General features: G+C 40.9%; 1 protein-coding gene across 4 annotated transcripts in view; it reads right to left on the minus strand.

Annotated features, from left to right (window-relative positions):
* The window catches only part of Ifnar1 (interferon alpha and beta receptor subunit 1), a 43,881-nt gene extending 20,557 nt beyond the window's left edge, over window positions 1–23,324 (minus strand). The window contains exons 1-6 of one of the 4 annotated variants that reach the window (XM_074072769.1): window positions 23,014–23,324; window positions 14,626–14,749; window positions 11,710–11,888; window positions 9,689–9,846; window positions 9,446–9,587; window positions 8,820–8,934 (exon numbers count right to left, since the gene is read on the minus strand). In XM_074072769.1, coding sequence (XP_073928870.1) covers window positions 8,820–8,934; window positions 9,446–9,587; window positions 9,689–9,846; window positions 11,710–11,888; window positions 14,626–14,749; window positions 23,014–23,059 — 764 coding nt within the window. In that variant the 5' untranslated portion in view covers window positions 23,060–23,324. Of the gene's footprint in view, window positions 1–8,819; window positions 8,935–9,445; window positions 9,588–9,688; window positions 9,847–11,709; window positions 11,889–14,625; window positions 14,750–22,064; window positions 22,253–22,500; window positions 22,709–23,013 lie in introns of those variants that run through there. The other 3 variants (XM_074072771.1, XM_074072768.1, XM_074072772.1) reach the window with 3 other exon arrangements.
* Between the last annotated feature and the right edge of the window lie 209 nt (window positions 23,325–23,533).

Consider the following 23,533-nt stretch of genomic DNA (forward strand, 5'->3'; position numbering starts at 1 on the left):
GTAAAATGGACTGGAGGCTCAAGTGGTAGGATAACTGCTTTGCAAGTGTGAAGCTCTGAGTTCAAACCCAGTCCCACCAAAACAAGAAAAGAAACACAGTCCTCTGCAATTTCCATCCTTCTCTATTCTGTGGGCCTGTATTTAATACAGTTCTAAAAGCAAAGTAGACACAAATGATCCCTGGACAGTTTTGTCATTGTTCTGTGAGTTGTAGATAAGGGACATACCATATGTTGCCCTTGACTCAAAGCTACCATTAAAGGATGGAGAGAAACTGATCCTAGCAGTGCTGACTTCTCTTCACTCTGTTAGTTCTTCTCATTTTCCTTCCTGCACTGACTGTCTTCTTTGGTCCCTCTGTCCTTCTGCCCTCAGTATACTCCTTTCTTTCCATCTTTTTTATCCCCATCAGCCATCTTTCCTTCCTCTTGATTTTCCTCTTCTCTTCTCCCTATTTATCCTGTACAGGCTTTCAACCAGTATAAACTATACACAGTTCTCTTTCATTTATTCAGTACCAAGACTCTATCCATATTAGGCTGGTCTCTACATAATTGTATAAAACTCTGTTCTCTCCAACTTCCTTTAATTTCCCACTAAAATAATCACTAAAATCCAAGCCAAGCCAAACCAAAACAACACAACAACAAAAAACTTGTCAAAACCTCTGTAGGACTGCAGGCACCCAGGAGAGAAAGACAGCTGTCGACAGCAGCCTCCCTCAAATGGAAGAGGATAAACTCAGGGAGGGACCAGGGATCAGTTACTAAGAGCACTGTGAACATTTTGTCCTCTCAAAGTCTCAAGTGTATTCATAAAAAGATGGTGGCAAAGATCTCTCTTCATGCAATCTCAAAGAGATTAAGGAAGATGGTGGCAGGCTGAGCATGGTGGCTCACAGCTATAATCCCAGGTACTCGGGAAGCAGAGTAGAAGGATCAAGGTCAGAGGCTAACCCTGGCAAAAATCCTGAGATCCTACCTGAAAAATAACCAAGGTAGAAAGGGCTGTGGGCGTGGCTCAAGTGGTAGAGAGCCTGCCATGAGTTCAAGCCTCAGTATGAACAAAGCAAAACAAGAAAGCCATACCTCTAGAATAAAGAAAATGGGAAAATTAACTTTTCTGGGGGGGTGGGGTGGGGTTAGGTTAACTTTTTGAATTGAACACAAGTCAAGTGTGAATGGACTGGAAAAAATCATCAATTTATGAAAGAAATCAGTTCTGAAGAAAAGATCAAGGTAAAGAGTCAAGTATTCCAGATGGGGGAAATGCACATAACTACAGTGACCTTCCTTAAAACAGAGCCATTAAGAACACTACAGAAGACTGGAGACATAACTATGAGCTCAATTCCCAGTACACACACACACACACACACACACACACAAACTCAGAGATGGGCACGATGGCACATTCCTACAATCCTGGCAACTAAGGAGGTAAAAATAGGAGAATCACGGTTTGAAGTCAGCCCTGGCAAAGTTAGTGAGGCCACACCTAAAAAACCAAGCTGCGCATGAAGGTACACACCCATAGTCCCAGTGACTCACGAGGTGGAGGAAGGAGGTGGCCAGCATAAAGTGAGAGACCCTATCAAACACAAATTAAAGCACAAAAGGGGTGAGGGAGTGGCTCACACAGTAGAGTGCTTTCCTAGCACATGTGAGGTCCTGAGTTCAAACCCTACATTTTACCACAAATGGACACAGTGAGGCCCACAGAGGTTGTGATGAACTCGGTGTTGTCCAGCTCATCACTAGCACAGCTGGGGATAGAATTAAATTTCTTTAGTTTCCAGGGTATCATTCAGAATTCTCAATCAGTTATCCTGAGTGCAAGGAGTGACAGGTGACTCAAGAAGCATTAAAGTGAGAGATTCCAAGATGGCGGCTAGAGGGAGGAAACAGAAAGCATGCCTCCTAAAGTAAAATCTTGGAGAGATGCTGGAGACACACCTTACAGGAAAAATCACCAAGAAGAGGCAAAACTTTGACTCCTCCACACCCCCATCCCGTGTGTAAGGCATTCCCACTCCACATTAAATGGAGAAACCAGGAGGGATCCCACGCTGCTGCCAGATGCCTGCACCCACATGGCTTGGGAGGACTCAACACAAGGTGAGTGAAGCGGTAGGCGTTACTCCCACAGACAACCCTGAGCCAGATCAGCATAGCCCCCTGGACAGACTGACCCCCACCCAGGAAAAAAAGAAAAAAAACTAATAGTAAGCAATAACAACAAAAAAGACAAATAGCAAAGAGGGCGGGGTGCCCTGAGCACCGATGGGGGAGGGGAGGGGCAATCTTTCACAACAAGGTGGCCGGAGAAGGCAGGAGTGGCAGCATACACCCAGCAACCAGGAGTGGGAAAGCTTATAAAAGTGATGGAGGGAGGAAAACTCCACAAGAGAGGGGAGAAGGCCCACTTCCCATGTAAACTGTAAATAAACACGCAGGCCTGAGAAAGTGGGTACAGTGTCCCCTCCCTCAGTGTGCTTCGAAAGGGGAAAGCTTGTAGCAGTGCCTCGCACACAGGAGAACTCTGAGTAAACAAAGCCTGCGGGGCCAGGTTAGTGTTAAGCTCACCCCTGAGATCTGCATAAATAAAGCCTCCAGCAACAGCAGGCTGACAGCAGCAGGCAGGTGAGCCACAGCCACAGATAGCCATTCACAGAACTGTCTCCAGACTCTTTTTTTCTCTCCCTTCCTTTGATGAGACAACAACTGAACTACACCTGCATGCTGAAAAACTTACTGAAACTGTATTGCATTTGAACTTGGGACACTTCATGGTTTTTTTTTGTTTTGGTTTGGTTTTTTTCCCCTTTGATGAGACATGACAGAACTACTTCTGAGACACCATCTGCAGGATTGGAGGCTGAGGGACTAACACCAAAATTATTAAGACTGAAACTTTATTGCATTTGAACTTGGAGATTTTTAAATTTTTTTTAATTTTAATTTTAATTTTATTTATTTATTTTTCTCAATCCTCTGTCTCTCTAATGCCTGTTCAGCTTACTGTTGATTAGTATACTATCTCTCCCTGTTTATACCTTTGAAACTTTTTTTGTTTTGTTTTTACTTATTTGTTTTTACCTCTTTCTTTAATTTCTTTGCTTTCCCTCTCCTCTCACCCTTCCATTCTAAATATCACCATTGTTATTACTATAAGCTAGAAAATACTTGATTGCACACAGTACAGGGACAATAACAACACCAAGGGCAATGACGGGAAGACAGAAAAAACAGGGAAACCAGTTTCCCCACAGCAAAAAATTAGTACAGGAACCAGAGGGAAATGAAGAAAACAGATACTCAGATCCAGACTCTAACAAAATGAAGATAAACTAGGCCAAAGAACCCAATGAAGCCCACAAGAATAATCTAAAAGAAGAACTATTACAGGTAATCAATGAGAATTTTATAGATATGATACTGGATATGCTCAACCAAAATGTACAGGAGACACTAAAGAAATTCCAAGACAACAAAAATAGAGAATTTGAAAAAGCAAAAGAAGAAATAAAAGAAACCATACAAGCACTGTATAAACACCAAAGTGAAACAAGAATATGATTAATAAAGAGATAAATGAATTCAGGACAAAAACAGACAACATTAAAGAGGAAACAACCCAGGATATGGAAAACCTCAGAAAAAAGAACGAAACAGAACTGCAAACAAAACGGAAGGCCAATCCAGCAGAATAGAATAAACAGAAGACAGAATCTCAGAACTTGAAGATGAAATGGTAATTAAAGGAAAAACCAAAGCACTATTAGTTAAACAACTCAACACCTGTGAAAAGAAACTGCAAGAACTTACTGACTCCATCAAAAGACCAAACCTGAGAATCACGGGCATTGAAGAGGGAGAAGAGGTATAAGCAAAGAGAATGCATAATATATTCAACAAAATAATAACAGAAAATTTCCCAAATCTAGAGAAATCTAATCCCATAAAGATACAAGAGGCCTCCAGAACACCAAACAGACCAGATCAAAATAGATCTACCCCATGGCATATTATCATTAAAACAACAAATACAGAGACCCAAGAAAGAATACTGAAGGCTGTAAGAGAGAAAAAACAAATAACATACAAAGGTAAACCCATCAAAACCACAGCAGACTTCTCAACAGAAGATCTTGGGGTGAGATCTTCCGGGCACTGAATGAAAATAACTTCAACCCCAAGATACTCTACCCAGCAAAACTATCATTCAAAATAGATGGAGCAATAAAAGTCTTCCATGATAAGCAGAAACTAAACCAATATGTGACCTGAAAGCCACCACTACAAAAGATTCTTCAAGGGATTCTGCACACAGAAAGTGAAACCCAACATAACCATGAAAGGACAGGCAGCACCAAACTACAGGAAAAGAAAAAGCAAGTAGAGAGTAACCTCAACTTAGGTACACACAATCAAACCTTCAAACTACTAAGACAACTAAATGACTGGAATCACCACATACCTATCAGTACTAACACTTAATGTTAACGGACTTAATTCCCCCATCAAAAGGCACCGTTTGACAAACTGGATTAAAAAGGAAGATCCAACAATTTGTTGCTTACAGGAGACCCATCTCACCGACAGAAATAAGCATAGGCTTAGGATGAAAGGCTGGAAGATTTACCAAGCCAATGGCCCCCGAAAACAGGCAGGAGTAGCAATACTTATCTCTGACAAAGTAGACTTCAAACCTACATTGATCAAATGAGATAAAGAAGGACATTCCATATTAATAAAAGGGGAAATAGACCAAAAGGAAATAACAATTATCAACCTATATGCACCCAATGTCAACGCACCCAATTTCATCAAACATACCTTGAAAGACCTAAAAGTATATATTAACTCCAACACAATGGTTGTGGGAGACTTTAACATCCCATTATCATCAATAGATAGGTCATCCAAACAAAAAATCAATAAAGAAATCCAAGATCTAAAATATACAATAGACCAAATGGACCTAGTTGATGTCTACAGAACATTTCATTCAACTCCTCCACAATATACATTTTTCTCAGCAGCCTATGGAACCTTCTCCAAAATAGATCATATCCTAGGGCACAAAGCAAGCATCAGCAAATATAAGAAAACAGAAATTATACCATGCATTCTATCTGATCACAATGCAATAAAACTAGAACTCAACAACAAAAGACAAAAAACATGCAAACAGCTGGAAACTGAATAACTCATTGCTTAATGAACAATGGGTCATTGATGAAATAAAAGAGGAAATTAAAAAGTTCCTGGAAGTCAATGAAAATGAAAATACAACCTACTGGAACCTATGGGACACAGCAAAGGCAATCCTGAGAGGAAAGTTTATAGCCATGAGTGCACATATTAAAAAGACTGAAAGATCCCAAATCAATGACCTAATGATACACCTCAAACTCCTAGAAAAACAAGAACAAGCAAATCCCAAAACAAATAGGAGAAATAATAAAAATAAGAGCTGAAATCAACAAAATAGAAACAAAAAAAACCATACAAAGAATTAATGAAACAAAAAGTTGGTTCTTTGAAAAAATAAACAAGATCGACAGACCCCTGGCAAACCTGACTAAAATGAGGAGAGAAAAAACCCAAAGTAGTAGAATTAGGAATGCAAAAGGGGAGATAACAACAAACACCATGGAAGTCCAGGAAATCATCAGAGACTACTTTGAGAACCTATATTCAAATAAATTTGAAAATCTTAAAGAAATGGACAGATTTCTAGATACATATGATCATCCAAAACTGAACCAAGAGGATATTAATCACCTGAATAGATCTATAACACAAATTGAAATTGAAGCCGCAATCAAGAGTCCTCCCAAAAAGAAAAGTCCAGGACCTGATGGATTCTCTGCTGAATTCTATCAGACCTTTAAAGAAGAATTGATACCAACCCTCCTTAAACTTCCCATGAAAAAGAAAGGGAAGGAAAACTGCCTAACACATTTTATGAAGCCAGTATTACACTTATCCCCAAACCAGGCAAAGACACCTCCAAAAAGAAGAACTATAGGCCAATCTCCTTAATGAACATTGATGCAAAAATCCTCAATAAAATAATGGCAAACTAAATTCAACAACACATCAAAAAGATCATTCACCACGACCAAGTAGGCTTCATCCCAGGAATGCAGGGGTGGTTCAACATACGAAAATCAATAAATGTAATAAACCACATTAACAGAAGCAAAGACGAAAACCACTTCATCATCTCAATAGATGCAGAAAAAGCCTTTGATAAGATCCAACACCATTTCATAATAAAAGCTCTAAGAAAACTAGGAATAGAAGTAAAGTACCTCAACATTATAAAAGCTATATATGACAAACCTACAGCCAGCATTATACTTAACCGAGAAAAAAAACCATTCCCTCTAAAATTAGGAACTAGACAAGGATGCCCACTATCTCCACTCCTATTCAACATAGTACTGGAATTCCTAGCCAGAGCAATTAGGCAAGAAGAAGGAATAAAAGGAATACGAATAGGTAAAGAAACTGTCAAAATATCCCTATTTGCAGATGACATGATCCTATACCTTAAAGACCAAAAAACTCTACTCAGAAGCTCCTAGACACCATCAAGAGCTATAGCAAGGTAGCAGGACATAAAATCAACATAGAACAATCATTAGCATTTCTATACACTAATAATGAACAAACTGAGAAAGAATGTATGAAAACAATTCCATTTACAATAGCCTCAAAAAAAATCAAATACCTAGGTGTAAACCTAACAAAGATGTGAAAGACAAGGAAAACTATAAACTTCTGAAGAAAGAGATTGAGGAAGACTATAGAAAGTGGAAAGATCTCCCATGCTCATGGATTGGTAGAATCAACATAGTAAAAATGTCGATACTCCCAAAAGTAATCTACATGTTTAATGCAATTCCCATCAAAATTCCAATGACATTCATTGGAATGTCATTCATTGGAATGATTGAAAAATCTACCGTTAAATGTATATGGAAACACAAGAGGCCACCAATAGCCAAGGCAATGCTAAATCAAAAGAACAATGCTGGAGGTATCACGATACCCGACTTCAAACTATATTACAAAGCAGTAACAATAAAACATCATGGTACTGGCACAAAAACAGACATGAAGACCAGCGGAACAGAATAGAGGACCCAGGTATGAAGCCACACAACTATAACCACCTTGTCTTTGACAAAGGCGCTAAAAATATACAATGGAGAAAAGACAGCCTCTTCAACAAAAACTGCTGGGAAAACTGGTTAGCAGTCTGCAAAAAACTGAAACTAGATCCATGTATATCACCCTATACCAAGATTAACTCAAAATGGATCAAAGATCTTAATATCACACCCCAAATTCTAAAGTTGGTACAGGAAAGAGTAGGAAATATTCTGGAATTAATAGATATAGGCAAGAACTTTCTCAATGGAGCCCCAGCAGCACAGCAATTAAGAGATAGCATAGATAAATGGGACCTCATAAAGCTAAAAAGCTTCTGTTCATCAAAAGAAATGGTCTCTAAATTGAAGAGAACACCCACAGAGTGGGAGATAATATTTGCCAGCTACATATCAGACAAAGGACTGATAGCCAGAATATATAGGGAACTTACAAAATGAAATTCTCCCAAAATTAATGAACCAATAAAGAAATGGGCAAGTGAACTAAACAGAACTTTCTCAAAAGAAGAAATTCAAATGGCCAAAAAACACATGAAAAAATGCTCACCATCTCTAGCAATAAAGGAAATGCAAATGAAAAGCACACTAAGATTCCACCTCACCCCTGTTAGAATAGCCATCATTAGCAACACCAGGAACAACACGTGTTGGCGAGGATGCAGGGAAAAAGGAACCCTCTTACACTGTTGGTGGGAATGTAAACTAGTACAACCACTCTGGAAAAAAATTTGGAGGCTACTTAAAAAGCTAGACATTGATCTACCATTTGATCCAGCAATACACTCTTGGGGATATACCCAAAAGACTGTGACACAGGTTACTCCAGAGGCACCTGCACACCCATGTTTATTGCGGCACTATTCACAATAGCCAAGTTATGGAAACAGCCAAGATGCCCCACTACTGAGGAATGGATTAAGAAAATGTGGTATTTATAACCAATGGAATTTTATGCAGCCATGAAGAAGAATGAAATGTTATCATTCGCTGGTAATTGTATGGAATTGGAGAACATCATTCTGAGTGAGGGAGCCTGGCCCAAAAGACCAAAAATTGTATGTTCTCCTTCATATGTGGACATTAGATCAAGGGCAAACACAACAAGGGGATTGGACTTTGAGCACATGATAAAAGCGAGAGCACACAAGGGAGGGGTGAGGATAGGCAAAACACCTAAAAAACTAGATAGCATTTGTTGCCCTCAACACAGAGAAATTAAAGCAGATACTTTAAAGCAACTGAGGCCAATAGGAGAAGGGGGCCAGGAACTAGAGAAAAGGTTAGATCAAAAAGAATTAACCTAGAATGTAACACACATGCACAGGAAATCAATGCGAGTCAACTCCCCGTATAGCTATCCTTATCTCAACCAGCAAAAACCCTTGGTCCTTCCTATTATTGCTTATACTGTCTCTTTAACAAAATTAGAGATAAGGGCAAAATAGTTTCTGCTGGGTAGCAAGGGGGTAGGGGGGTAGGGGTGGGGGTCAGGAAGGGGGTGGGGGAAGGGGGAGAAATAACCCAAACATTGTATGCACATATGAATAAAATAAAAATTAAAAAAATAAAGAAGCATTAAAGCATAATTAAAACAAATTGGGCAAAAGAAAATTTTTGGAAAAGAACTCACTTTAGCCACTGAGCTCGAAAGGTCACGTTTGCATTTGCGTAATCCCACTTCAGAACATAGCTGTCTCTTTTCATATCCATTTCGACGTTTTCTGGTGCAGGCAGCGGATGTTCCACTAGAAGCCAAAGCATACATGGAAAATCATCATTTTAAACTAGCGAGAGAAAGCCTTGCTATACTGCTTGATTAATAATAAACAAATACCAGCCCCCACCCTTGACCTTCATTATTGACAAGACAGTAATGATGCAATACATCAGGATGTTTTCATATTTTTACATCACTCATAGAGGTATACTTTTTGAAAGACTAACCATTCTGCTAGCAACTACGGCGTCCTTTTTCTGGATTCTGAACTGTTTTTTACATAGCTTTTGTCATTATATAATATTTCAACTTTTAAGTAGAATTTTCCTACTTTGTACTTGAGACAAAAGTTTTAAATAAAGATTCTTTTGCTTATGTAAGTGCTGTCATAATGCTTTTGTTTTACTATCTATTACATGGTCATAAAACCTCATTATGCAAACATGGTTCAGAATTTGCGGGAAATGCCAAAGTTAATACACTGCCAGTATATATTTGTTTTATATCTAAGTTGAGTCTGATGCAAAAGGTCCCTTTACCTGTGGTATTTATACAATGTGCTCCACCATAGGCACCCTGTTTCAGCGGCACAAGTAGTTTTGCTTTAACTTTTACACAATAAGTAGTCTCTGGTGACAGTTTAAAAATTTTATCTCTGCGATGAATAGTTTCAATCCTTTTCTATAATTAGAAAAAAAAAAGTCTAAAAGATTTATCAAGTCAATTTTTGAATTAATTGTCCTCATTTTTCTCTCAAATCAAAGGTGAAAAATAATGCTTACTTCTTCACCTGAAGACTTTCTCCACAGAACTATGTCATATGTGAAGGCAAAATTATCCTGAGCCCACATGACACTGTCTTTTTTTCCAGGACGAGAGATGTGTATTATTATTGCTTTATCTTCAGCTTCTAAATGTATTCCCGGAGGACCAATGTGAGCTGTAGACATCATAAAGATCACTATGTAACTTTATTAGTACAATTTCAACACATGCACTCATTAAATAACATGTGCCTGGCATAACAAAACAGAGGAAGTCCCTGGTGAACCTTACACTCTAGGGAGGTTTGGCAAAAACCTCAAATCACCATGCACAATGCCATGCATGCCATACAGAAAAATAAAGTAATACAAAGGGGTGAAGAATGGTTGTAAGTGCTATTTTAGATAAGTTAGTCAGGAAAAGCTTTCTTGAGAGAGACATTTGAGCTGAGGCCTGAATAAAATGAAGAAACCATGCAAATACTTGGGGAAAAAGCAGCGACAACTAGTGAGGATTGAACACAATGCCTGTCAGATGAGAATGTGGTGCACATTGCCAAGAGACAACAAAGAGCGCAGAATGAGATGAAAGGAAAACTTTGTGTCTTAGTCTGGGAAGGATTAGAGGGCAGAGATTGGGGTGCCACTGTCTGATCGATCCATTTTTTGGAAACATCATTCTGATTAAAGGGTGAGGAAGCAAGGAGACTAGTATGAAATCCAGTGAAGAATGCAAGTGGCTTGGTAAAAGGGTAAAAATGAGAAAGCCTCAGATGTAAGTCTGAAGACAGATCAGACACAATGTGTGAACACACAAGATGCAAGATGTAGAAAAAGACTACTCCAGGCTCTTGCCTTGAGCAAACAGCCAGCTGATCTCATGGCCGGGGATGGTGAAGACTATAGAAGAGCAGGTTTTGAGGGGAAAAATCAAGAGCTTTATCTGAATATTTTAAATGTGAGATGACTTTTCACATTTAAGTGGTGACACTGAATAGAGATGGTGAAATAAGTTGAAAGGAGAGAGGGAGGAACTGGACTGGAGATACAATTTTGGGAGTCAAGAGCATAATCAGATGGTGTGGAAAGCCGTGGAAGTATCAGTGGAGTAAGTATAGAAGATTAACGAGTGGGCTCCACAGTAGTCCAAAGTCAGTAAGAAGAGGAGAAATTGGTGTGGGAGCAACCAGTCAGCATACAAAGAGTGATAACCCCAGAAAGAGTCATGCCCCAGAGAGCCAGTGAGTGACAGTGTCTGTGCTATGGAGGGACCAGGCTGCAGAGGACTGGGAATTCACCTGCACAGTGGCAGTTTCTGGTCACTTTGAGAAGAATGGATTTAATATAGGGAGTGGGAAGAAAGCTTGACTGGAGATGGATGAGGAGGGAATGGGGAAAATAAAAAAAAAGAAGTACAGAAAGAGTGTACAGATCATTCCTTTTTGAGTTTTTAGACACAGAAGTTTCTCACTTCTTAATCTCAAGATCCTTTTACACTCTTAAAGAAAGTATTGAGGCTCCCAAAGAGCTTTTTTGCTATGGGTTATGTATTTTGATATTCAACACATTAGCCATTAAAAGTTATGAAATTATAAAACACTTATGAATTCATTAAAAAATAACAATGACAAACCCATCCCATAGTAACAAACACTTGCTATAAAAATATACTTTCCAAAACCAAACAAAAAACTAGAAGCATTTTAAACATTTAAAAAAATCTCGCCAATGTCCGCATTAACAAAGAGGACACATGGATGTCACATTTGCATTCAGTCAGTTACCACATCACATATCTAACAGCATGCTTTGGAAAATTCCACTGTGTATACGAGAGAATGAAAATGAACAAGGCGCGTACATCTCAGAATTATTATAAACAGATTTGTCTGTACAGACCCCATGAAAGGGTCTCGGGGACCATATTTTGAGAACCAGAAGGGAGACACATCGTGCAAAACAATGGGCTGAGAAAGAAGACTGCTCCGGAAATACTTATTGAAGAATGTAATGTAATTCAGCTAGCGACTTTCTCTTACCTTTCAGAAATGGTACAAATGAGCCAACCTCATGCCACAAAGAAGTATTGTTGCCTTTTTCTGCTCTTAAACGCAATTTAAGTTTGTCATAAACATTTAGCTTGACTGAAGAAAAGTCACATTTGGTACCCGCAATATATTGACAGCCAGGCAATTTTATCCAGTTATCCAGCTTAGGTCTTTAGAGTGAAAAGGCAAACAAGTGAATGAGCAAATGTCTAAATGCAAGAGTGTCTAACACGTTTTTGATTTGCTAATATTAAGAAGCTAGTTTAACAAGTTATTTGCTAACTGTACTTGAGTTAATGGCCTGTTAACATTTTAGTATATTGCCTTCCACTTTTCTCAATAATAAACCAAGTTACTGTTTATAAAATGGAATGATCCAGAAATAGGGTTAGTTTTAAATACAGTTCTCTATATAATTTTACAGGTGGCTGTATTTCAAGGAAGCAGAGAAATAAATGGCCCGTAAGGCAAAAGTGGATTTTGTGCTGATGTTGGTAAGTGTAGCTGTGCTTCTAGACCTTATCTTCCTTACTGAAAAATCAGGAGCTGGAGTTAATGTTCCCCTTCTGGCCTGCTCCAATGACTACATTACCTGTGCTAAGACAGACCTCAGCATTACTGTGGTTTCAGTTTCCTCTGCCCTCTCCAAACCCAAACCATCCACCTTTTTCATGGTTTCCTTAATTCTTCCTTTTACACCACAAAAAACCAAAGAGGTTAACACAGGCAAAGTTGTCTAGGGGAACTGGCCAATCAAAAACAAAAGCAAGTGTTGGGCTGGCAGAGTGGCTCAAGTGGTAGAGTGCCTGCCTAGCAAGCATGAAGCCCTGAGTTCAAACTCCAGTACCACAAAAAACCAAAAAAAAAATAACAACAACAAAAAAACCCCCAAATTCTTCTTTTTTAAAAAAGGGGAAGAGACTGGGAGTGTCATTTAGTGGTAGGGTGCTTGCCAAGCAGATCTAAGGCACTAAGTTTGATGCCCAGAATGACCCTCACCATTTACCCCTGTCTTCTTTCCTGTCCCAGGAGATGGGCTTCTTTTGCATTTAAGGGAGATAGTACAGTGGGGGCTTATATGTTTATGTATATATATACACACACACACATATATATATATATATATAAAGCTTTATCATATACAATAATCAAAACAGAATAGAAGACAATCTGAAATAGGAATATGTAGTCAATATAAGACTCATTTTATAAAATCAGTTTCACAATGTAACTTCATGTCCTCTGGCTGTCCTGTCCAAGGTATTCAGAGTCCTTAGAAGACTGGTATAAAAAGCTTTCAGAATATGTTGAATGAAGAAATGAATACTACACATTACATACACCACAATCCAATTCAGAGAAGTTACAAAGGTGTATTATTTACAACCAATGGTTTATGTGCTATGTTTTGAGAAACACTGCATTAATACCTGTCTGCTGCTATTACTCACTATTCAGCTGGCCATTTTGTGCCTTTCTCCTGAGCACTTTATATATAGTTACTCAATATATACAGCAACATTCTGAGTTAGGTACTTTATTATTGGGCCCAAGTATGCCCAGGGCAGTCCAAGTTTAAGCTTGTTCTAGCTCATTTAAAATTAAGTGCCTCTTTTCATTCTCAAAAGTACCTTGATATGGATGGTAAGTGACATATAGTCATCTCTGTTATCATCTCTATTTGCTGAGTAAGGAAATGGAGACAGAGAGAAAGATTACCGGGTGGATTAAACACGAGTGGCCTCGCCTGAGTCCATACTACACTACACTAATGCTCTGTTAGTTGGGCACATTTTTACTAGGGCACTGCTTGTAAAGCTGGAAGAACCAAACAGGCATGAACACACTGAGCAAATCACTGGATGTTGAAGTAGAACAGAGGGTAAGATGATTATGAATGGGGAATTTAGCACAAGCATGACGTGAAGGAAGGCAAGTGTGAGAACACTGGCTCTCTGTTCTTTAGGCTAAGGGTAACTTTAAATAAAGGCATCTGATACACCTAAGACAGTTGTTAATGAGAAAATTCTGAACTAGGGCAAAGAATAAATTGGTATCAAAATTCAAAATTCAATTTAAAGAAAATCTCTAGAGAGAAAAATGTGTATATACCTACATAGACACACACAAAAGGACTTAATGATAAAGCTAGAAATTAACATCCCAGTTTTAGTAATAATTGGAGAACAGTGTCATGGCAGTGGCTGAAGTGGTGGGATCCTGGTTCTGAAGGTCCTAACACTTGTTCCTTCATCGCTTGCTCCTTCCCAGATGGGGGACCCTGGTTAGCACAAGGGGCCCCAACACCAACCAGGAGCCCGAGGGCTGTACTTGCTGAACTGTATCCTGGTCTGTAAGCCTTTCTTCTGTAAGTCCCTGCCTGACTTGGTAACTGTGAAGAAGAAAGTTAGCTCTGAAAAAGTGTCACTGAACTCCAAAACACTGAGTCTGCAGAAATGCAGGGTCCAATATATTGATGTTTATAAACTGCATCTAAAGTTAAAAAACTGTGTATGATGGAGACATGAGAAAACCTGACTACAGACTATAATCCTCGTATATGAGATCTTGGATAGGCCTTTTTTGGGCACTCTCCCATGGCCTCAAGTTATGCTCTGGTTCAGATGATAATATATGTTTACTGAATCTACAACATCCAAAGCAGAGAAGGCGTGGGATGGCTGTAAACTAGAAAAGCTGTCTGCCACGCTCATCTCCAAGTCTCTTTTTATTGATGAATTTAACTATTCATACAAATGAAGTTATAAATATTATGTAAAGTAGACATAAAGTATCCAATAAATGAAAAAAAATCCAAATGTTTCCCAAATCTTAAAAGAAATATGGTAATAAAATTATAAACATTACTCATATCCTTCAGGCAAATCAGTAAGTAGAGTTACCTACATTTGATACTCAGCTGAAAAAGTCATGTTTGTGTCAGACTCGTCGCTCCTATTCCACATCAGGGTAAAGCTGTCATCTATAAGGTAGACCTGGACATTCTGAGGAGGGTTCAGGTTTATTCCACCTGTAAAGGCAACAAGAAACAAAATGATTATATATGCTGAATGGATATTTTTAAAGTGTTACTCTTCCTCCCTGATGAGAGTGAATGTGTTCAAATATAGCAAAGTATACAGCAGTCCCCCGATTATCTGCAGGAGATACATTCCAAGACACACAGACACACAGAGCTAAAGAAAGCATAATTTATAAATTAGGCACAGTAAGGGATTAACAATAAAAACAGAACAGTCAAAACAATATATAGCAATGAACGGTTTGCACATTAGGGACACTGTTAAGTATTAATTAAACATTAAGAGGCTTTCTTGAACACAAAACACGCAATTCTGCAACAGCTACTGGAGGTTCACTGGACAAAGGGTGAGTCCTGTCCCAGGCAGGGTAGAGTGAGACTTAAATCATGGTATTCTGAATGGTGCACAATTTTTAAATTATGACTTATTTCTAGAATTTTCCATTTAATATTTTCAGGCCATAGGTAACCACAGGTAACTAAAACTGTATAAAGCAAAACTGTGGATAAGGTGGGCCTGCTGTGTTTACAAAAGCTAAAAAACACTTAATGATTTCTCTTGAAGGAGAATCCAGTCATTGACCATTTTGTCTCTCTCTAACTTGTTCTTTTGCAGGTCTGAAAGATAACACTCTGTGATAGAAATTCAAACAGTCCTCAAGAAAGGCAAGTTAAGTTCTATGACCTAGATAACTGCAACCAGTCTAGGGCAATGACCAACCAGACTACAACCTGACCAAGGTATGAAAACCCTCAATTCTTTAGTATTTTTTTTCTCCCTATGTAGTCCCACAGTCATTCTTGACACCCAGAAGTTCTGTCTTCCCAGTGCAACCACACTAATAAATTTCCTTTCACTACCAGCTATCTCCTGTTCAGTTGGGGTGAGTGACCAAATATGGTCTGTTGGAACCCCCAGAATTAGGCTGCAGGGGGTTAGGACTCCAGCAACATTCTCCGGCTAATATTTCTGCATCTGAGAGAACTGGAAAAAGGACTGAGTTTTCTCCCATCCATAAGAGTTGTCTTTTCACTGAAAAAAAAAAAAATGCTGTCTCCATATAAAAACGGAATTTTCTTTGGTTTCAGAAGTGATAATGATACACAGGTATACAAGGTTTAACTGTTTCAACAGCCTCAATCTGGTTTCACCTTCTGTTCTGTTCAGAGATAGATGCTTCATAAATTCTGACAGAGAATTAATAGATGTAATTTCAAAGCTGACAGCTGTTTTCAGGAGCTCGCATAACAATACTGAAAGACAGAGATATGAATGTTTGTGCCAACTGAGGATGTGCCTTCAAGAAGCTTAAAAAAGGTCTCCATTGCTTAACATATCAAGACTGAACTCTTCAGTTGGGTGCAGTGGCTCGTGCCTCTACCTTCAGCTGTTTAGAAGGCAGTGATGAGAGGATCACTGCTCAGGGCCAGCCTGGGCATCTCAACCAACAAGCTGGGCATGGCGGTGTACATCTGTGATCCCAGCTAGGCTGAAGGTGGGAGGACTGATGAGGCTGGCTCAGGCAAAAATGCAAGACCCTACCTGAAAAATAACTAAAGCAAAAAAGGGCTGGGGGCATGGCTCCAGTGGCAGAGCACTTGCCTAGCAAGTGTGAGATCCATAGTTCAAACTTCAGGACAAAAAACAAACAAACAAGAAATGCCCTGAACTTTTCTGTTTTGTTGCCTGGAGCTCTGTCTATATACCTAGTTTACTTTTTTACTAATCCTAACACAAATCTTCTACCAAGTGGATTATTTTCCTTTTCAGTTTTCCTTTCTGGCCCTCCAACCTGCAGCACATTTTTCTTCATCCTGACTAAATCCTGCAAGACCCAGTTCAGGTTTGACTCCTCACAGAAAACCTTCCTTGAATGCTGTAGCTTGTGTTGACCTCGCTGACCCCTTACACTCTTTCATGTACTCTGCACCACTCGGTTTCACTTAAGTAGATGTGCTCAGCTCTCAAATGCTTGTCAAATACAGGTGTATTTTTTTCAATTTTTAAAACTGTAATAAAATGTACCTGTCAAACGTATCATCTTATTAACTGTACAATTCAGTAGTATAAAATACATTGATAACACTGCAACCACCACCATCTGTCTTCATAAAGCCTTTTATCTTGTGAAACTGAAAGACCTATACTCAATAAACAAAAAATCCCCAAGCCCTTCTTTTCCCTTAGCCTGGGACATCTACCATTCTACTTGCTGTCTCTACAATTTTGACTATTCTAAATACCCCAGAGAAGCAGAATGACACAATGTCCTTCTTTGTAACTGACTTATTTTACTTCTCATAGTGTCTTCTTTATGTTGTAAAGGTCAGGTTCTTCTTTCTAAGGCCGAACGATATTCTATTGTATGTGTATACTACATTTTGCCTTTCCATTTATTTGTTGATGGACACGTTGGCACTGCTACGTGTTAGTTATTGTGAATAATGCTGCTATACAGATGGATGTGTAAATATTTCTTTGAGACACCATTTTCAAAACTTTTGGATATATACCCAGAAGCAATATTGCTGGATATATGATAATTCTGTTTAATTTTTTGAGAAACCACCATACTGTTTTCTATCATACCATTTTATATTCCTACCAACAGTGCACTATTTCTCCACCTCCTTGCCAATACTTACTTCCTTTTTTGTGTCTCTTGAGAGCAGCCATCCTTCTGGGTGGGCGATAGCATTCCACTGTACTCAATTTGCATTTCCGAAATGACTGGTGGCGCTGTGTGTATTTGCACATGCTTACTGGCCATTTGCATACCTCAATTGGAGAAATGTCTATTCAAGCCCACTGACTGTTTTTTTTTTTTGGAGGTAGTGGGGTTTGAATTCAGTACTTCATGCTTGCTAGGCAGGTGCTCTACCACTTGAACTACTCCACCAGCCCTCTACAGGCTATCTTTGAATTGAGTTATCGTGTTGTTGCTGAGCTTTGGGAGTTTATATCTTGGATACTAATTTCTTATCACATTTATGATTTACAAATATTCTCTCCCATTCTGGGGTTGCCTCTTTCCTTGGTTGACAGTGTCCTCTATTTCCTTATTTATATTCCATCTAATAACTATCCGTTGGGGGGGTGCATATTGAAGTCTCTGACTATTACTGTAGAATTATTTCTACCTTCATTTATCGGTTTTTGTTTCAGATATTTAGATGTTTGTCATGAGGTATAGAAATCTCTATGATTATCTTTTTGTTGTATGGAACCTTTTTACCAAAATACAATGTCTTTGTTTCTTATCATCTTTATTGTTGGCAATTAGACATTTCTGAAGAAACCATAGTGCAACAGAACTCTTCAAGCAAGTACATGATACAGACAACTTCTTCCTTCACAAAGGAGATGAAGAACAGGCTAGCTGCCTTACTAAGGCCCTGGGAGGCTTGACAGAAAGGCTGCTCCGGGACCTGGGCACAAGCAGTCACTCCCGACTTTTTATACCTGACCTAATATTGTTATGACAATCCTCCTGACTCGACCAATCTTCTCGCTAAGGATGCCATCTTAGAGTCCCCTCCCCAAGACCTTACCCTGCCTATGCAATGTTCCCACCGATGCAGTTACTGAATGTGCTGACTTTCTTCTGTGGCTACGAAAGTTCACATAATCCATTCCAGAGCAGAACAAGCCACCTAGGGTAACTGAATATGCGTTCCTGGATCTTGGTCACTCATACCTGGCTCATGATAAACTATTTTATTTGCCTTTAAAAGAGGGTCATTCTTTTGCATCAACAACTGATTTAAAGTTTTTTTTTTTTTTCTGGTATTAATATAGCTACGCCTGCTCATCCAAGCCTCCCTCTCCCACCTTGAAGTGGCAAGCCTTCAACAAACTTCAGAGTTCCAAAAGTTAAGTCAGACAGTAACAGCAAGACAACAAAGACACACACAATAGTGTTGTCTAAGTGGGAAGACAGACTCCTGATGCTTTCTATTCTAGCCAGATTTCTAAAATCCCCAAAAGACCAGCTTTTAAAAACTGTCTGTGTAAAAGAAGATCTCGGACAGAATGCAAGTTCCTTAAGCACAGAGTCTACTTAGCGTCGTATTTCATTTGTGGTTTTCAGAGTGCCCAACATAGTAATGGGTTCACAGGAGCATCTCAGCTTTCACACATGGCTGCCCATTCACTTTGATAAGCTACAATGCTTAGAGAGCAGCTTTTAAATTTACTTCTCGCTCACATTATTTCCAGCTTTTACTTCTGCTTCAGAAGGATGTTCTTTCCTTACAGACTTTGTTCTATCCCACAAGTCCTTACATTTTTTTTTTTTTGTGATACCAGGGTTTGAATTCAGGGCTTTGTGCTTGCAAAGCAGGTATTCTACTGCTTGAGCCATGCCTCTAGTCCATTTTGCTCTGTTTGGTGGTGGTGGGGTTTGAACTCAGAGCCTCATGTTTGGTAGGCAGGCACTCTATCACTTAAGTCACTCTACCAGCCCTTGCTCTGGTTATTTTGGAGATGGGGTGTTGTAAGCTATTTTCCCAGGGTGGCCTTGAACCTTGATCCTCCCCATCTCAGCCTCCTAAGTAGATAGGATTATAGGTGTGAGCCACCATGCCTCGCTACAACTTTATTAAAATTGCTTCCAGTTAGTTATTATAAAGAGACACGTGAGAAAAACATCTGAGCCTTGCACACGTGAAGCACATGCTCTCCTCCTGACCTCCACTTCCCATCAGATTCCCTGAAACTTCATCTCTGAACAATGCATCTCCCCATCCCTTATCCTCTTAACTTCACTCTCATGCCATCTGTTGGAATCCATAGATTCTGTGTAGCCAAAGAACAGCAATTAGGTTTACAGGGTTAACAAAAAATCTGATGCAATTTGTAAATTGGTAGCATACTGTTCAGAAAATTCCAATTCAAGTAATTCTAGGCCTTGAGACAGGCAAAGGAAATCTGATGGGTACAGCCAGGGAGAGTCTCAGTAATGCAACCTTTTTATTACTGAAGAAAAGAGATCCTGGAGTTAGGGTCATTTTGGTACTTGAGTGACCGATAAATAACAGATGGGTAAATGGACAGGGACTTGGAAGTAAGAGTTAGAAATGATGATTTTACTTTTCACAGATTTTATTACCTTTGTATTGGCAATCTCCTTTTAATAATAATTTATCTCTCCCTTTTAGCACATAAAAGGTGTAAAGGGAAGGCTGGGTTCAGTGGCTCCACCTGCAATCCCAGCTACTTGGGAGTCTTGAGGTTCAAGACCAGCTCAGGCAAAAAGTTCAAGAGACCCCCATCTCAATGAAAAAAAAAAGTTGGGTGTGGTGGTATGCACCTGTCATCCCAGCTGCACAGGAAGCTTATGTAGGAGGATCAAGGCTTGCCTGGGCATAAATGTGAGCCCCTATTCAAAGAATACCTAAAGGCAAAAAGGGCTGGGGGCATGTCTCCATTGGTACAGTGCCTGCCTGTCACCCAGTACTGCTCCCCCAATACATGTATGTATATTACCTATAAATAATATATATAAATAATTATACATTATACTACCTAGGTATTATACAATATATTATAATTATATTATTATAATATATAGTACATTATATATGTGAACATATGTATACATAAAGGGGCATTTATTTATACTTTTGGTTGCTCCCAACCTTTTATATTCATCTCAATGACATGCAGGGTTTGCTATCTTTTTAAGGCTGATATAAATACACACACATATATCCACACAAACCTAAATTAAAATTCCCTCCCTTGCTAGGTTAAAAAGTATGAATGTTTTTATGACTTTTGAAATACTGACCAACACCACACTGGGTTAACATTTCATTTCGTTTCAAACTTTACTCTTTTAGGGAAAAAGAGTACTACAGCCAGGTGTAGTGGTGCACGTCTGTAATCTCAGCTACTGGAGAGGTGAGGCAAGAGGATAACAAGCCCAAGGACACCCCAAGCAAAAGTAGCTGCAAGACCCTTTCTCAAAAACAAAGTAAAAAAAAAAAAAAAAAGGGCTAGGTGCATAGTTTCAGTGGCAAAGCACTTGCCTAGCATGCACAAAGCTCCGTGTTCAACTCCCAGTACCGCAAAAACAAAATGAAACAAACTAACAAAAACCCCATACATTCACTGAAAAATAACTAATAAGTAGGCCCTTAACATATATAAATGGATAATCAAGAATTTATGTTGTTTATCCTTTAAGAAACGTCCAGGTTGGGCATGCTGGTGCATGTTTATAATCCCAGCACAGGACCTGGAAGCCTGAGGCAGGAGGATTGGGAGCTTGAGGCCAGCCTAGACTACAGAGTGAGACTCTGCCTGAAAAAACAAACAAAAAACCAAGAACACAACAAACAAAAATAGCAAGGAAAAAAGAAAAGAAAAACATTCCAGTATGGTTCAGCCATATGTCTCCCGGGCATGACTCTCAGGATATGATTTCTTATTCAGGCAAGTTATTCAATCAGTTAGTGCCTCACTCTCTTTTTCTGTAAAATGAAGACAATGGTCTACAGTGGTTCTGAAAGTTAAGTGAGTTTAAAACAGTGACTGACCAAAAAAGTTAGCAAGACCCCCATCTCAACAAATAAACTAGTAATGGTGATATGCTTTCTAATCCCAGCTATGCAGGAAGAATAGAGGATCTTGGTGTGACATCAGCCTGGGGGCGGGGATCAAAACCCCATCTGAAAAATAACTAAAGCCAACGAGGGATCAGGGCATGACTCAAGTAGAACACCTGCCTAGCAAACACAACGTCCTGAGTTCAAATCCCAAACCACCAAAAAAAGCCCAAAACAATGACTAGTATATAGTTAAGAGCTCAATAAATGCTAACTCCCTTATCTCTCTAACCTTGTCTAAAATTAATTTCTTGGGGCACATATTCCTGGAGTGTCAATTTTACATGAAAATTCCGGGGAGATTGTTTTTACATGGAAGCAAACATACGCTTAATGCCAAATTTCCATCAACAAAAGAGTCAAAGAAATTCCCAAGGGTCGTCGTAGGACCCGGGGCACCAAAACACACCGTTTGCGGAGAGCTTGAGACACAGGATCCCTGAACCAGACAGACAGAGGCCCGGTGTTCTAAGAAAACAAGTATTCTGAACCCCCAGCAGCCTCGCAGACCTCCTGCACCCCGGCTAGGCCGTTTCTCCTGGGGACTTCTGTGGTTAGAAAGTCACCTCTCTTCTACCAACCTTACACTGTATTAGTCGTCGTTCCTCTGCGACATCCGGACTAGGTTTGAATCGCAACAAGCTAGGCGGGTGGCTTCCGGGCTTCCTGTTTTTCTTTTATTATTATTTACCTTTAGTCTGTAGGAATCCGTAGGGCAGAGGAATCCCTGCATCGCTCCCTTCACTCTCCCGCGGGCTGGAGCAAAGTTTACAAATTGAGGAAATGCGTCCCAGGGACACCCTCTGTGTGATCGAAGTGCCAACCAGCGGCTGGACTTTTCATAAAGAGGCGAACTTGGCACCGGGCCTGACCCGGCCAGCTCCCGGGCGCGGCCCCAGGGCTCCCGGCCCATGGCTCGCAGCGCCCGGCGGGCAACGGCTCCCGACCTGCTCCAGTTTGGAGCCTCGACGGTTTCAATCAGACCCCAAGTCACCGCGGCACAGGCGGCCGGAGGCTTCCCAGACTGATGGCGGTCCCCTCCCCATCGCCTCCCAGCCGCCGAGGCTCCCACTGCAGACCAGCCTCGTGTCCGCCGCCGAAATACGTCGAGACCCCTTCTCTCTCACCTGGGGCTGTGGGCAGCATTAATGGCGACCCGGCCACCAGAACTAGAGTCGTCGCGCCTAGGATAGCAAGCATTGTTGGTGAGTCGCGGCGCGAGCTGCAGCTCACATCCTGCGCCCCTTCAAACAGCAGCGCTACCACAGAACAATCTCCGCACGCGCACTGCCCCTTCCGCGAACGCTCTGGGCCACCCTTTCCACGAACGCTCCGCCCCTCTGCGCACGCTCTGTCCCCCGGCTTCAGCACACGCCCCGCCCCTCCGCGAACGCCCCGCCCCTCTGCGCATGCTCTGTCCCCCGGCTTCAGCACACGCCCCGCCCCTCCGCGAACGCTCCGCCCCTCTGCGCACGCTCTGTCCCCCGGCTTCACCACACGCCCCGCCCCTCCGCGAACGCTTCGCATCGCACCTTCCAGGCACGCCCCGCCCCCCCACGCACGCCCCCGCCCCTCCACGCGCTCCACGCACGCCCCCGCCCCTCCACGCACGCCCCTCTCCCCAGCGAGCGCGCGCGTGCCTTGGACAGCTGTAGGCCGCCCTGCTTTCTCTTTGTGCCTCCTCATTCAGGCTCAGGTCGGCCCTGAAGTCGTGCAGCCGCCATTTCCCGGAAGGCCGCGCCCGCCTGGAGGCCTCGGCTCTGAAGGGAGCGTGGCGCGCTGCCTTTCTCCTGGCCCCGGGGACCCCGGCCGCGTCCTGTTCTTGACCTCTGGTCAGGCGCTCTCGTGTCCCGTCCCGTGATCACTCAGGGCGTGGGAGCGGGTCGCCGGGAATCCCCTGGACTGGGATGGAAGGAGGAAGCCGCGAGCCAGGACGCGCCGAGCGCTTGTTTTCCTGGTGACCGGCCAAGGAGCGCGAGGCCCCCTGGCGGAGAGCTGGCCTCTGGGGCCTTTGATCGTTGACCTTTACCAATAAACAATTTAAGCCTGCCTTTCAAATGGTAATTCACCTAAATATCTGAATAGTGCGTTGGGTACACTGAAAATACGTGAAATGGAATTTTTTTTTCTTTTATTATTCATATGTGCATACAAGGCTTG

This window comes from Castor canadensis, chromosome 5 (assembly GCF_047511655.1).
Source record: "Castor canadensis chromosome 5, mCasCan1.hap1v2, whole genome shotgun sequence".
In the NCBI taxonomy this organism is placed as follows: Eukaryota; Metazoa; Chordata; class Mammalia; order Rodentia; family Castoridae; genus Castor; species Castor canadensis.